Genomic DNA, 16,198 nt, shown 5'->3' with positions numbered 1-16,198 from the left:
CCTCTGTTGTCCTGAGTGACAGGTGATCCTCCCACTAGACCCAGCAGATGCCCTGGTCATTTGATCATCTGCATTTGTTACCTTGACCTCAAAATTCATTCTGCTACTCACTAAGCCTCGAAAACCCTCAAACAACAATTTCTCAAAAAGTCCTCTTGAGAGTGGATAAAGAGGGAGATGCAGATCAATCCCACCTGTTGCATGGTTTCCTCATGAAAGGCACCACGTGAAGCTTTCCTGGCAAATATTTCCAATGGCAGGTGTTCTGAACAGGGAAGCTGCTACAGTATGTGACTGTATTTTTCCAGCCCAAATTTACAACTAAGCAGGACTTCGGTTAATGTCAAAACAAGATGATAAAAATGGGTTCACAAGCTCCAATTTCCCAGAGATGTGGAGTTGTGAAAAAGTAGACCAAAATCAGAAGGGTGGAGAATGAGCATCGTGAAAAGCAGCCACCCACCACCTTGCTAGGGAGTCTTGGAAAAGACCAGCAAGTTCCCTTTATCCTGGGCTTCTGGATCCTACAGGGCTTTTTGTCTCAAAATATCTCCTTAGGATATCAGTTATTTCATCTGTAAAATGAGGGAAAGGCACTAAATAGTCTTGTGAGCATCTACCAACTCCAAAGTTAATGGCTTTCTGACAGAGCAAGACAATTTCAAATTGCCCATTGGGAGCCACATGCAGACTTCCTTGGAAGGAGACATAGATAACATTCTTCCTCTGCGCTCCACGTAAGTGTTCTATTGCCTGTTCAAACTCAACTGGCATTTTCTCCCAGAAAGTGGACTTCTAGAATTCCTCCACTCAAATCTTGTCCCCGTTTTCCAGCTACCTACAGAGGCTGCCCACATCAGGAGCGTCTTAGCCTGCTGAGACCTTCTTGTTAGGGACAAGCCAAGAAAGGAAAGAGCAGGAACCAGCTCTGCTACCCCAGATGTCGCCACACATGATTTTCTCAGGTAGAAAGCCAGTTCTGTGACCTCTTTATGACAGTTCACAGAACAGCCCAGGACCCTGGACCCACTTATTACTATTTCCCTAAGTCCTTATTCAATTCCATTCTGGACATTTATTAGACAATTTGTTAGACCATGCTTATGCTAGATGCTTAGGCACCAATGATGGTTAATGACTGACTTAAAACCTTTCTCAGATGATGAGAGGAGTCAGGAGGAGGCTAGGCAACCGCAAAGTATTAAGCAATTCATAGATTTTAACGTGAAAAGAAGGAACGGAGCACTGGCTTGAGAGAATCACATCCAAGTCAGAGAGCATAATGTTTAAAAGACAATGAAGCCTCATGATATCACACAGTATTGCTTTTGGAAATTCCAGGAAACTCCCAGCAGCAGGATTTAGCCCTTGGAGGTTGGGAGAGACACCTGTAAAGCAAAACCTGCAGCTTCAGTCTCAGCTCCCCTCATCCACTTCCCACTGCGGAGCTCATCCATCACATTTTCATCAGTTCCTTCTCCAGGTCAAGTCCTGAATCCATCTGCTTTGCTCCTTAGCTCCACCTCCAGCCTGGTACCCTGGCCACCATGGCTACATACCTAGATGGCTGCAATGCCAGCCTCTCACTGCTCCCCCCCGCCCACGGCTTCTCCAGACCATGCCAACTCCAGCAAGCAGAGTTGATCTCTTAAAACAAATAACACATGGTATAGTCCCAGTTACTCTACTTGGGAGAATGAGGCAGAAAGACCGTAAATTCAAGGCCAACCTGGGAAATTTACAAAATTAAAAAAGCCAAGCACGGTAGTGTATGCCTATAATCCGAGAGACTAGGGAGGCTGAGGCAGGAGGATCGAAAGTTCACAGCCAGCCTCAGCAAAGGCAAGGCACTAAGCAACTCAGTGAGACCCTGTCTCTAAATAAAATACAAAAAAAAAAAAAAGGGCTGGGCATGTGGCTCAGTGGTTGTGTATCCCTAAAGTCAATCCCCAGTACCCTTACCACCCCAAAAAAGAAAATGTAAAGAGCTGAGGACATAGCTCTGTAGTAGAGCACTTGCCTGGCATGCACAAGGTGATGGATTTCATCCCTAGTACCAGAAACATATAGATATATAGATCTAGCTATAGATATACATACAAATGTATATGAAGATATGTATACTCTATGTACTTATGTACTATATGTAGTGTATAGATATATACCTACTATGTGTACTTAGTGTATTATGGCGATAATGGGTAGGAGTTTTCACTGGTTATCTCTGTTCTTCCTAGGGTTTTATTAATGAGCTAGCCCTGCGTGTGTGTGTGTGTGTGTGTGTGTGTGTGTGTGTGTGTGTCTATGTCTGTGTGTAACATCACATTTAACAACCCAAATGTAGCACTGGGATTAGAAGACAACTCCTCAACCCCTCAGTGTGGCCTACGATGTCAGTCTCTGGCCCCTCTCCCTCCCCGTGTCCCCTTGTTCCCACCAACCTAGCCTCCTCCCATTCCCACTCCAGCCACCAATTCCTCCTCAGTTCCTCTATCCATCAAGCTTATTCCCACTTTAGGGTCTTCAGCTATATTGGCTGGACCAGGAACACTCTTTCCCCAGGACATCATAAGCTGGCTCCATCCTGACATTCCCATCCTGATTTGCCTGAACTTCCATAATGAGGCTCTCCCTTACCATCCAAATGCTTTCTTTCCCTTCACTCACATTATTCTGCTTCGTAGCATCCGTCACTAATACAGTGTTCTGTCTCATTCACTGCTATAACTCCGAATGCCAGTACCCAGCACATCCTCAGCATTCAATGAAGATTTACTGTCTGTAAGGAAAACTTTGAGTTCAGGAGTTTGTGCTTAGTTACTGCTTCGCAGTATGAAAAATAACTAATTCACTTCAAAAAAAAAAGAGTACAATAAAAGATCCTGAGGATTTGTTTGCTGACTTACTTGGGATTTAATTACATGGAGAATTTTGATGAAAAGAAGGAAAAATATTGTAGTGCATTATAGTGCTAATGTGTGGGAGTTTTCATTGTTTACCCCTGTCTCCTTCCTGCGGTTTTATTAATGAGCCAACTATCTTGTATGTGATAATGTATTACAATGAGTTCCATTTGGTTGCAGGTCAAGATAAAACAGCACAGTGTAATTTAAACAAAATGATGTTTGCCTGGTGAATGGCAGACTCATTTAACACTTGCCTCCCTTCTTGTGCTCCTTCTGTGTACTCTCCCTCAGCCGGATGGACCAGGCCTCCCTCCCATCTAGTTAGTGGGAGGAGGTAGAAGGGCTATTTGCCAGCAATTGAATTTAGCCTCTGAAGACATTGAGAATCAAGGTGGCCCCTCAACGGCCACCTCTTCTGGCAGCCTTTGAACCACAGTGGGACTTTTACAGCCACTTGTGATTTTCTGAAAAGTCGGGCAGGTATTCTCCACCTGGTTACTTCTCAGAAGCAACTCCTCGGCCCAGCATGGGGGACTAATCCCAGGGAGGTGGCATTCCCCTTCAACAGACAAGTTCAAAAGGTGGCCGCACCTTACTCCCACCTGTGTTAACTGTCACCTGCCCACAAGAGAGTGCAGCAGTGGGAATGCCCCGGTTATCTCCAGCTCTCATCGCTGCGGTAGATAGAAGCTGCTTTTGTGGGCTGGCAGAGAGGGATTTCAAGGGTTTCTTTGCCTTTGAGGTCAGAACTTCACCACAAGACACACGTGAGCCATCTGTGGGACAGAGGAGTGGGGCAAGTCAAAGAAAACACACATGTACATAGGTATTTACCACTGAGGCCAGAAAACAGAAACAAGCCACCTCTCCCAGGAGAATACTGAGCTCCACTCTCAGCAAGTATAAAGAAAGCCTATTTATCTTTCTTTTTATCTATAAAAGTAAATACTTTGAGACAATTGATCGAGTTAATATATTTCTAGATATTTACATAACCTCTTTGTGCCAAAATTGCCTGTGATGTAAAAAAAAAAAAAAAAACTCATTTATTTCCTTCTTATCCATCTGACCTAAGATGATCTGAACATATGTTGTAGACTCTACTGGTACTATTTTCTTCATTTTTTTTTTCTATTTTGATCAATTATTGTTTTAAAATGTAATGAATGACTGTCCTATCCATTTGGAGAAAATGAACATGTGGGCACAATTTTTTCACAAAATTTATTTCATTTCTCCTTCTAATTTGTATGATGGCATTGAACAGGTTATTTATTTGATAGGTAGGATATTAAAGCCTAATCACAGAGCTATGTAAAGTGACCACTTTGGTGTCATCTGTGTAAATTCTTTGTGATTCCTGCAAAATAAGTTACTAAATAAGTAACTTAAATAAAATAACTAACTAAATAAGATACAATAGAATCATTTTGGCTGACAAATGCAGAAGTCTCTGTGTCAATGAAGACATTTCTTTTGGAAAACAAATACTATGACCAGTATTTTATACCATCCCTGGCATATGAAGAGACTCACATGTCCTTATTCGGTTTTGAACACAGAAGCATCTTAAATTCAACACCCAAGTCCCCTCTGCAACATGCAGGTATTCTTACTTTTGTTTGTCTTAAAATTAAACCCCTTCTCCAGAGTCCTGTGCACCTGCACATGAACAACCAGGTGTTCATCTGTTTCAACACAAAACAACACCCAACACCCATCTGGATGTAATACTTACATTCTGAGGGATGGGAGGAGCAGAAACAGATGCCCCAGGCAAAGCCCACAAGCCAGAACAATAGAAAGGAATACAGAGTTTAGTCAAGACAAATGCTGTCCTTTTCCCAGAGAAAGGTCAGCAAATCCAATTTCAGAAAAACAAAAAGGCAATACAGACTAATCTGTATGACTTACTGACATTTGAAAATAAGTTGGATTTGCTGCAAAAACATCAACATACACACAGTATAAGTATATATAAAATATGTATACATACATACAAAAATCATCAGTCCATGAATCAGCAACAGATGATTGTATAAACAAATCATTTAAAGAAAGGCATAAAATATTCTTCATGAAGCAAGACCTCTTCAGGAGCCAGATGACCTTCATTCTCCAAATCTATGTCCTCTACAGGTCCAAACTATGAGTACTCTTAAACTCAAAGGACTTGGGAAATTATTTTTGCAAAGACCTCTGATACTGTAAGTTAAAAAGGAGGGGAGAAACCAAATCTGTATATGATTCAAGTTCTTTCCAGTGTTTCCCATCCTTGTGGGGGGAAAAGAAAGAAGATGGAATAATTAGTGGGCTTTTTTCTAACTCGTTGTTAAACACCCTAATTACTTCAAGCGCCATTACCACCACTTGCACATAAGTCGTCCTTTGAAAATACTTTTCAATCTAAATGAAAATTGATGCTAATTTCTTTCCAAGAAAATAGCCAATATTAACACAATCTAGAGAGTTATTGGATTTACTTTTTAAATCTTAATAGGGACGTCAATATTCTAAGTGCAAACTATAGAGATAACAATCTGCTCCCAACTGAAGTGGAACCAACCAAAAAACTGTACATTTTTATAATTATTTATCATATGCTATAACTTTTATTCCTGATTTACTATTATTTTGGCACTAAAATGTCTTCTTATATTCCTTCTTACAAGGTTTATCTAGAATTATAACATTGGGAGTTTTTTATCCACTCACTTTTGTACTAGAAAAAATAACTTTTTCTGATTGCTAACTCAATAAATCAGCACACTGGTGAAGCTCATGAACACATTTTTTCGTTAGTTTCTTTGTCATAAATTCCAAGGATTAATAAATCATGATTTTTTTCTATAACAAAATGTAACAAAAAGACACTGGATAAATATTAGTTGAACTAATAAATCTTCATATGATTCATTTTGGGAGTATCCCATGTGGCTTTCATAAGTTAATAAAATCAACTATGAGAATCATAATGTGCAAGAGGCAAAACTCACTAAAAATGTAAGAATGAATGTGCTTTTCTCAACCTCTGGAGGTTGAGAAAAAATGTGTCCACAAATAATTATCCTACAAGGCAGAAAGAGACAAATGCCAAGTATCACAAAACCCTATCAAGATTCAAGGCAAGATGAGATTACACCTGGTGGACAGAATCAGAAAGACTTCATCAGCAGCTCAGGAGGCTGAGGCTGGAGGATCTTGAGTTCAAAGCCAACCTCAGCAACTTAGCAGAGCACTAAGCAACTCAGCAAGACCTTGTCTTAAAATAAAATATAAAAAGGGCTGGGGATGTGGTTCAGTGATTAAGCAACTCTGGGTTCAATCCCTGGTATTAAATTTTTTTAAAAAAGAAGAAAAAGACAGACTTCATGTTCATGAAGGAGGTGACCCCTAGGCCACATCATAAAGGCTGAGCAGGAATTCAGTGGGTAGAAATGAGGGTTGGCCCTCCAGATAAACAGAGCAGGAGCTGCAGGAGAAAGAGAACACTTGGGAGCCACATGCAGTCAGTTGGTGTGATTCATGGAGTACATGAGAAGTCCTTGAGTGTTATATACAGACACTTTTAGTAATCCAGTAGTCAATGGGCAGCTCTAAGTTTTGAAATAAGATGTTACATAAAAGTTAATATGAAAGCAATGTACAGAACAGATGAGAATTAAGAGAACAGAGACATTTATAAACTCATTGGAACGTAAGAAGACCCCAGAAGGAGACAAGTAAAGATGAAGGCCTGAATAGCAGCAGGGGTGATACAGATGAGAGATTGGAACTGAAAGGAAATGCAGAAGCAAAACCAACAGACCCTGGCAACCAACTTGTATATGAACAGAAGGAAAGAACTTCAGGAAGAGAAGTTGCTTAAGAGGATGGCATTCCTAATACCCACATGCCTAGCACAACCAAAGGCAGCCTTGTCCTGGGTCGGCCACCTAATCGATGCCCCTTCTCCCCTCTTGGTATCAGCCATCCCAGAACTTACTCAGCTACCGCGGGGTGCACCTGAGGTTTTCTCCAATATGACAAGAACATCCAAGGCCCTCTTTGCATCCCACCCCATTTGTTAGCAGCGTAAACACAAGAGTTTACCATCAAGGGGTGTGGTGCTCAACAGTATAAGGAATAAGACTTGGTCCTGAAGCAAGTCTGACAAAGAAGGATGTTTTTCTTGATATTTGACTTTTTCTAAAAATTTTGGAATTTAAAAATATATAAAAGGCAAAAAACTAAAATATACACGTTGTAGGGCTGGGGATGAAACTCTGTGGTCAGTGCTTGCCTAACACACACAGGCCCTGGATTCAATCCCAGCAGCAAGAAAGCAAAACAAAACATTGCAAAAAGAAATATGGGAGATGAAGTTGAGAAAATATCTCAGAAATCAGAATAAACAGAAATGGGAGAGAAGACAATAAGAAAACATTAGAGAAACAATCTGAAAAGTTCAACATCCACAAAGAGGCCATGGTGAAAAGAAAATAAAGAGAAAAAGTAAAGAAATAAAATCATCAAAAAAAATAATAACTCCAGAAAAGTTTCCCAAACTGAAAGACATAAGTTTCTAGGCTAATATCCTACTCGTACCCAGAGTGAAGGACGAAAATGGAGCTTTGCTCACACATATCAGCATAAATTTTCAGAAATAGTGAGAAGGCTCTTTGCAACCCAAGGAGGCCCAGTGCTGGCTCTCATCTCTTCCCAGCACAGCCCCCCAGCTCCCTTCCCATCATCTCCCCTGAGCCATCAGATCCTGTCTCTTTCTTTGTAAAAGCCTCTCGTAGCTTTTACTGCACTGAGAATAAAGAAAATAAAGCGAGGAGGTTTTAAGTCTACCTCTCAAGCTTGATGACTCTTAAGAGCATGAACAGTTTGAATGAATGAGCAGAAAAGGATTGTGCTTTACAGACAGCTCCCCAAATGGAATTTTCTTTTCCCCACTTATCTCACCTTTCTTTTCTTCTTTCCTTTTCCTTCTAAATTTTCTTTTAGGCATCAATTCGTACTTTCTTGATATAGACTGCTGGCAATAGCAGTATCACACCACATGAATTGTTCCTGAATAGGATTTTTAATGTAAGAAGTCATAATAAAGATTTCAAAAGAGAAATTGAGAAGCAGGCAATGTTCCCATGATAACCAACATTCTCTAGATTCTCTCTGGGGTCATGGTGAGGAAAAGAAGTAACATGTTGAACAAGGGGCAGATCCAGCCCATCAGGTGAGGTTTCTCAAATTTGTACTGACCACCTTGACATGGTCAACATATGCCTACCCAAAGAGAATCAATGAAATGGAGCTCCAAGTTCTGTGAGGTAATAAACTTATCCTTTCAGTTTTGATTAAGTCAGTAGATATTTATTGAACATCTACTTTATGCTGGGTCTTTTTCAGGCATTAGGGACACAGCAATGAAAAGATGATCTACGTCCATGCCCTCTAACAGACTATGCTCTAACGGGAGTCAGGAGTCAGGTAACACAGGAGACGGGATGGGATGACGGGATGCTCTGTGACGGGCGGCAGGTTTGTGAGGAAGGAATGCTTGTCAGACTCTGGAAAGGTGCATTTCATGTGGGGTCTGAGTACTGAGAAGAATCCAGCCACATGATGAACAGGGAAGAACCAGCAGAAGGAAGAACTAGAGTTAAGGTCCAAAGGTGGACACAAGGGGGACTGTTTAAAAAACAAAAAAAGAGTACCAACAAGCCAGGACCATGAGGGAGAGGGCACAAGATGAGGTGGGAGAAGTAATAGGAGCCAGGCTATATCGCACTTGCAGGAAAAGGAAAGAGAATTCCTGGTAAAGAAATCAAAGTTCAAAATTAGGCATAAATAATTTTCCCTCCTTCTGTGCTATGCCACCCAAGAAGAATCCTGAAAGTCATAAGGTAGCTCATTGTGCCACCACACCCAGCAAGCTGGGACTGTGTTGCTGGCTTAAAGAAATTTTCTCCATTGCAGGCTAGTCTGTGTTGCATCTGTCACGTTATTTCAAGGTACTTCTTATACTTTCATGTTCTTCCTTCCCATTTTGGTGTGCTCACTGGGCTGGTTCTCCTTACCCTATATACCGCATTTCTTTCCTGTTGCAGGCAAGAGCTATCCATCTGGATAAGCACAAGCTTATCTGGTTAGGACTTGCCAGCCAATTAAAACAAACCATTTCCCCCATTCAGGGGGTCACTAAAACTGAAAGGCAACCATGGAAAGTCTTTGTTCATTAAGGTAACAGTAAGGTACAATGGAGATAAAACAATTTAAGTCAAAGGCTTTAAGGGACTCATTTTCCTGTGTCATTTTTGCTATAATGTACAACTGCCTCAAATAATTCAGGGATCAAAAATGCCAGGAGGAATGAATTCAAAACATAATACACCAACCCTACAGATGGACTGTGTTACAGAGGCATTCATAAATAAGGAAGTACTCCACTGAAGGGCAGACTTCTTAAACACTACAAAAGATGGATTTCTTGTTACTATTATAAAACTAAGTCCATAAATTTGGGATGTCTTTTACAGTGGTCTTCTTTACTTAGAATAGCAAAATACCACCTAGAGTCCAATGAGAGTCTCTGACTCGGTGAACAGACACATCCCAAGATTGTCCCAACTCAGCACAGGCAGAGATGACACACTAATATTTTGTCTTAACCTCACAGTCCTTCTCTCCATCCCACACTGCATCAGCCCACAGTCCTTGCTAGCTCTGCTCCTGCATCTCTAATCAAATCCAGGCCCTCCATTTCCACCCACGTTGCCTCGACTCATTTCTTATCCTCTCCCACGCAAACTTCTAACAGCCTCCAAACTTGTCTCCCTGATTTAGTGTCACCTCTGCTCGTTCTACCCCTCACACTCACACCAAGTCCCCTGCCTGAAATACATTTTGGATCTTATGATTCCTCTATTCAGAAACCTTAAACAGCTCCCCATCAACTACAGAAGACTCTACGGCACACATGGCCTTCAGCATTCAGCCTACATTCCTGACTTCCTCCCCTGCAGTTTTCCCAGTTATCCTGACACGACCTACAGAAGGCTATGGCTTTCCTTTAAACAGCCATGGTCATACATCATTTTGCTTTCTGGGCTCTATTCCCTGACTGTAATGTTCTCCACCCTCCACTGCCTCGAAAACCCCTACTGATTCTTCCTGGCACCATAGCATCACCTTCACTGTAAAGATTCCTGGCTCCCCGTGGCATAATTCAAAAATTCCCACGTGCTTTGCCACCGTAGCTCTTGCTACACAACATTCTCATCCTCTGCTGCAACACTGACACTTAAAAATTCACATGCAACATGTGCAGTTTAAAACTTCCAGGTAGCCTCGCTAAAAAGGTCAAAAGAAACAATGAATTCTAATAATGTATTTCATTTAACTAGGTGAATTTGAGTACAAAAGAATACCTTTTCAACATATAATCAATACCAAAAAATAACAATTTTTCATGTCACTTCTTTGAAATCCAATATGTGTTATACACTTAGAGCATATTTTAAATCCAGACACTGACCTGTCATCAAAACTAACTGATCTATATTTAGATTTGACAAAATTTACGGTTGAAAAATTCATATTCATGTAGCCAAGTTGTTCTAAATATACTTGAAAGTTTTCTGATATCTATACCAAATATCAGGGTTTTTTTTTTTTTAATTTTCAGTTGAAATAAAAATCAAGCAGCATTTAAAAACCAGGTCCTCAGTCACAGTGGCTACATTTCAAGTGCTCTAGAATGCAGCCAGTGATTATTCTGTGGGATAATTCTGCTCTCCTGTAATTACCTGTGTCTTCATCTCCCTTCCCCATGACATTAGACCATGTCTAATTTACTCGTATCTTCCCATTCTAGTGTGAATGAGATTTGAGACATAATGGTGTTTTATGAAAGTTTGTTCAATAAACAAAGGTGTAAATCACTTGACTCTACCACAACACAACACTGAAAGCAAGAATATAAATGACGTTTTTATGAGTATCTCTGCACACTCACATACAATTCTTCATATAGACACACGCCTGCAGCATTCGTCACGACAACCAAGACATGGGAACAACTTACATGACCACTGTCTGATGATTAAAGAAGATGTGATGCACACTCACCTTGGGAAACTAAACTAAACCTCCAGCCTTAGAAAAAGAAGGAAACCCTGCCAGGCATGGCCACACGGAAGAACCTGAAGGACTTTGTGCAGAGTGAAATAAGCCAGTGACCAAAGGACAAATATGATACACCCTCTGATATCAACCACAGGAGCAGAGGGTGGTGTGGAGGCCACCAGGGACTCAGGGAGGGAAAACAGGAAGATGCTATTCCATCATATAAACCTCTAGTTACACATGAATAAGTAAGTTCTAGAGACCCACTGTATAGGATTGGCTTTCACAATATCGTATACCTAAAATTTTAAGAGAGTAGATCTCATGTTAAGTGTTCTTATCACAAGGGAAAAAAGAGAAGAAAATCAATAGAAAAAAAATCAGATCAAAACAAAACAAATGTACTCATGTACTCAGTGGTGTGGGATGCTGATAGTCAGGGAGGGAGCAGGCAGGGAATAATATGGGAACGCTCTTAATTTCTTCCTCAATTTTGCTGTAAACCTAAAACTACTTTAAAAAACAAAATCTATTTAAAAGAGGCAAGAAAACCAATAAAGACTAATTACATTTGATTTGTTACCGATTCCTTCAACATTAAAAATTACTTCATGCATATTATTCCCCCTTGTTCTGGGTCTTCACCCCTCTTTTCCTTGATGCATTTGTGAGTGGTCTGCGTTATTTGCATTCCGATGTTCAAATATTCTCTAGTTGTCTTGCCTTTTCAAATTTAAAAGATTCTGGATACAGAAATCATTCCTTGTACTTTGTAACTATCACACATGGTTTAACACTAATAACAAATTGGAGAATTCTATATATGACATATAATCAATTCTCAGAAGCCTTCTTTTTCTGCGAAGCCCAATCAATTCCAGAAGTTAGCTCTCTCAACACACACATTGATGCCACCATCTCTGACCTCTGTGAGCACTTTTCCTCTATGCATTACAACATGTTTCCCGGGTGTGACTGTCCTTCACCCAGAAAGGAGCACTCCTGTCTGCACTTTTCACTTTAACCCTTGTGCATCACCCTGTGCTGTGCTCTCATCAATAATCCCTTAGGTAATTCTTACTTCCTGTCCCCATTTCCTTCTCCATCCCCAGGAGTCACAGGGTGCAACAATATGTCAGGACAAGGCCACCTCCTCAGCTCTCTGGTCAGTTGTCCTCTCTCCTAACTGAGAAATAACTCTGAAAAATGAAGGCACACGTATAGATTTCCACAAAGGGAATTATGGCTAGCTTATCATTTACTCTGATACTGCTTGAAGAACTAAAAACAAAACAAAATAAACAGAGATGCTTTGGTAAATCAGTCATAGGTCTGTGTTGGTGTTCTTTCTCTCTTGCTTCAACAGCTCTCTGATGGTCTCCATCTCCGCAGCAGTGAACTTGGGGGTTAGAGCCACATTGTCATAATCAAATTCTTCATCAAGTGAGAAGGGCTGGACTTCATCACCAAATATCTATAAAGGTAACAAAGTAAGAAAAAACATTAATAATTATTGTAAATGAAGATAAAGTTGAAAACACAAACTCCCTACTAATAATTAATTAAACTTTTTTTAGACATCAACATTCTCATCTAATTAAGCTGTTTTTAAGTAAAGAAATACATTCAATTATTCAGGACTTAATTTAGGACTCTTAATATGCCCCATTTGTACCATGCTGTATCTGAATGAATATCATTAACTAATTCTGCCTAAGGCAAGAATCAGAAAGCCTACCCAGCACACATTCATTACCATTACATTTTTTACCACTTGTAGTGACAGGGATAGAGACACACGTGGGAAAACAGGAGTCACATTAAAATGCGAGAAAATATGCCTTAAGATTGGACCAACCTTAAGTACATTTTCACCGTTTACTAAAAAGACCCATATTAATAAGACACAATTTTCAAAGATAAAAACAGACTACCCTTATTATCATTCTTCAGATAATACCCATAATACCTAGCTAATAACAATAGCTATGAAAACACACAGCATTATCTTAAATTGAAAAGCTCAGAATCCCATTCTTTTCTACCAATAATTTAAAAAAACATAACAGCTTATGTAAAGTCAGAGTAGCTGCAAAGAGATAAAATAAATTTTATCTATTTATTCAAAACTTGTGAGTCTTTAAGATTTTCTAAAGGAAAATAAATACAAAGCATATTTTCTAATAAACAGAAAAAGAATGCCTACATCTCATTATATCATGCCCTAAAAAAACCTCCAAATGGTGTGTGTGATACAATGAAATCAACCTGCACCTCTATCTAACTCTATGTGTACAGTGCTACTGAACACTATGGTTCATGAAAGAATGAAAATATATATATATATTCTGAAACTATAGTCTGCTTTAAATATTCTTGCATGGAAGATGATCTCATTGAGTAGCTTTTGCAATGTTTGTAAAAATGGAGCATACTGCTCAGAAACTATACACTGCTGCCCCAGGTAAAAAAGAAATCATGAAAAGTAGATTTCTGCTATCTGTTTGGCGTGTTTTGTAGTTAGATGTGCAGTGCTAAGAGCAAACAACCAGCCATTTACCATCCTTTCTTAGTAAAGCAACAAGAGAACAAATTCCATTGGCTGAGTCATTCCCTTTTTATTAGAAAGTACCCGCATGCTTTCTTGACAAAAGTAATGGCAAGAGAGCTGCCATTGACTAACTTGAACTTGTGATACTCCTGCCTTAGCTTAGCCTCCCAAACCACTGAGATTACAGGCATGCACCATTATGCCAGGCTATAAACTCATTCTTAAAATGCCAGTGTGAAGATTTTTATTCATTTATAATAAACTTTTGGGTATAAAAAGATACTTAAATATATAATTTCTTCACTTAGAAACTAAGAATTATTAACAACTGATATTGTTAAATTATTTTCCTGGGTAGTCTGTTAAATGCTGAAATAGAAAGGCAAGAAACCAAAGATACAATAATTTCACATTTGCAATGGCCAAATATGATACTCCGGATATTTTAAACCATTTAGGGGATATAATTCCACATGGCCAGTTTACCCCTGAGTCAAAATGTTAGAGGAATCATTCAGCTATTTTCCATTCTTTCCACAAACTCTGTTCCTTTAAATTCTAGGCATTGTGTAAGGTGCTGAGAATACAAATATGAAGACTTGCATGAAATCACAGACAAATGAGGTAAATACATAAACAATCACTATAATAAAATGTGGTAAGCACAAATGGTATAGATAAGAGGTGATGGAGACAGAGAAGGGCCACTTCCCCAGACCAGGTTGGAGGGGGTTGGAAAGGAAGCCAAGACTGCTAGAAAGGGTGTACAAGGTAACAAGGCAGAGAGGAAACAGCTTTGCAGGGGAAATGCAATGCAGGATTAAAAATAAGATGCAGAACTGCACATTCCTGCATCTGAAAGGAGTTCAGCATTGTCACACTATAAGCTGTAAAAAAAGTGGCAAGAGATGGCAATAATGCCAAGTCATCATAGAGAAGATGGAAAGTCCCCGAAGGATTTTCTTTTTAAACAGGGTGGAAACTTGGTCCTCTATGCATTTCAGCTAAACGCCTTCATTTATTCAACTGTCTACTGAGTGCCCACAATAAAATAGGAGCTGGAGTACAAAAAAGAAAGATGCCCTGCCTTCTTGGAGATTGTATCAACACAGCTCACTGTGAAGGTTAAACAGAGGGTAGATCTGAGGGGCATGAGATGGAAGGCTACTGAGATCCTGCTGAAGCAGTCCAGGCAAGAAATAATGAGAACAGGGCAAGGGTAGCAAAGATTGAAAAAAATATTTAGAAAGTAAAATTAGCAGTGCTTGATGACTGACTAGATATGGAAATGGCTGAAGGGAGAAGAGTATAGGAAGGGAAGCAGGTAAAGATAAGTTCAGTGGTTAACATGTTGAACTCAAGGTACCTGAAAGAAGCCAGATAGAGATCACTTAAATATACAAACCTAAGGCTCAGGAAAAAAAGGCCTAAAGCTAGAGATACTGATTCGGAAACATAACAGGTAGTGATTTAATATGAAAATGCACCCAAGTATGTAGTGTAGGAAAAACCACACTAAGCAGGAACCCTGGGGAACACCAATTCATTAAGGATGGATGGGGAAAAAAACCCAAAGGAGGCAGAGAAGAACAATCAGAGAAGTACACAGTCAGAGAACAGGGAAGTAAGAACAAGTGAAACAAGAGCATCAGGGGAAGATCAGTGGTGTCACAGTACAGGGATCCATTAAAATAAAGATTGCAAGTGTCTACTCGATGGGATCATTGTGAAGTAATTGGTTTCTCCATTCTGATAACATCCAGGCAGTTTATGGAGATCAAGCACATTGTGCACCACTCTGAATGAGTGGAAAGGAAGGAAGATCAACCAGTAGAACCTAATGCTTCTGAAATTGTGGGGGTGGGGACAGAAGAAGAGAGAGAGGAAGAGAGAAAATAAATATAAATACACAGTAACCAAAGAGAGGTCCAAGGGGAAGGGAAGGTTGCTTTTCCTTGTTCTGTTCCGGTTTGTTGAGGATGAGAGAGATTTGAACACATTTGCAAGTTGAAGGGGATGAATCGAGAGAGAAGAAAGGAGAAAATGACCCCAACCATGTTATTTGTTCACTCCATAAATATTTACTGCCTGTCTTGTATGGTACCAAGATCAACACTCATTCTAACCTTTTGCATTTGAATTTAATAAGCTTATGAAGACATGCTTGAGTGAATTTACACTCCTCCAAGACAAGGGACACATATGTAATTCAAAGGAGGACTGCAGTTCAGAAAACATCACTGTGACCTCCCAAGTGATAGCTTTTAAAATACACCAAGGTTGGATTTCTATTTCTGTGTTTCAACTTGTGGGTGCTGAAGAATTCTCTTCTCCAAGAATTCTCTTCTTCTAAGCTGGGTTCATTTTAGGGTTCTAAGCTATTAAGACTCCAAGGTCTTCAATTCCAAACAGAAATTCTGATTTATTTCAAAGAAGAATTTGTTCAGTAGAACACTAACTCCCCTGCTGCTAAACAAACAAACAAACAAAAAACCTTGTGAATTAAGTTATTAACTTGTTATTTTTGCCCAAGGAGCTGAGAGGAATGTGTGGATTTCAGGTGCCTAATTTCAAATCTAACTGAAATCTTTTTGTAGCCTCTCAGAGAATCGAATCTGTGCACTATTAG

At 39.7% G+C, this 16,198-nt stretch overlaps 1 protein-coding gene across 3 annotated transcripts in view; it reads right to left on the bottom strand.

Moving 5' to 3' along the window:
* Positions 1–12,258: 12,258 nt before the first annotated feature.
* The window catches only part of IFTAP (intraflagellar transport associated protein), a 73,127-nt gene continuing 69,187 nt past the window's right edge, over positions 12,259–16,198 (bottom strand). For all 3 annotated transcript variants that reach the window (XM_081282683.1, XM_081282684.1, XM_081282685.1), the window contains exon 7: positions 12,259–12,492. In XM_081282683.1, coding sequence (XP_081138809.1) covers positions 12,343–12,492 — 150 coding nt within the window. In that variant the 3' untranslated portion in view covers positions 12,259–12,342. The remainder of the gene's footprint in view (positions 12,493–16,198) is intronic.

The sequence above is a fragment of the Spermophilus citellus genome (assembly GCF_964194105.1).
Source record: "Spermophilus citellus genome assembly, chromosome: 2".
Classification (NCBI taxonomy): Eukaryota; Metazoa; Chordata; class Mammalia; order Rodentia; family Sciuridae; genus Spermophilus; species Spermophilus citellus.
The sequence above is the reverse complement of the archived record's forward strand: the minus strand, read 5'-3'. Positions and strand labels throughout refer to the sequence as shown.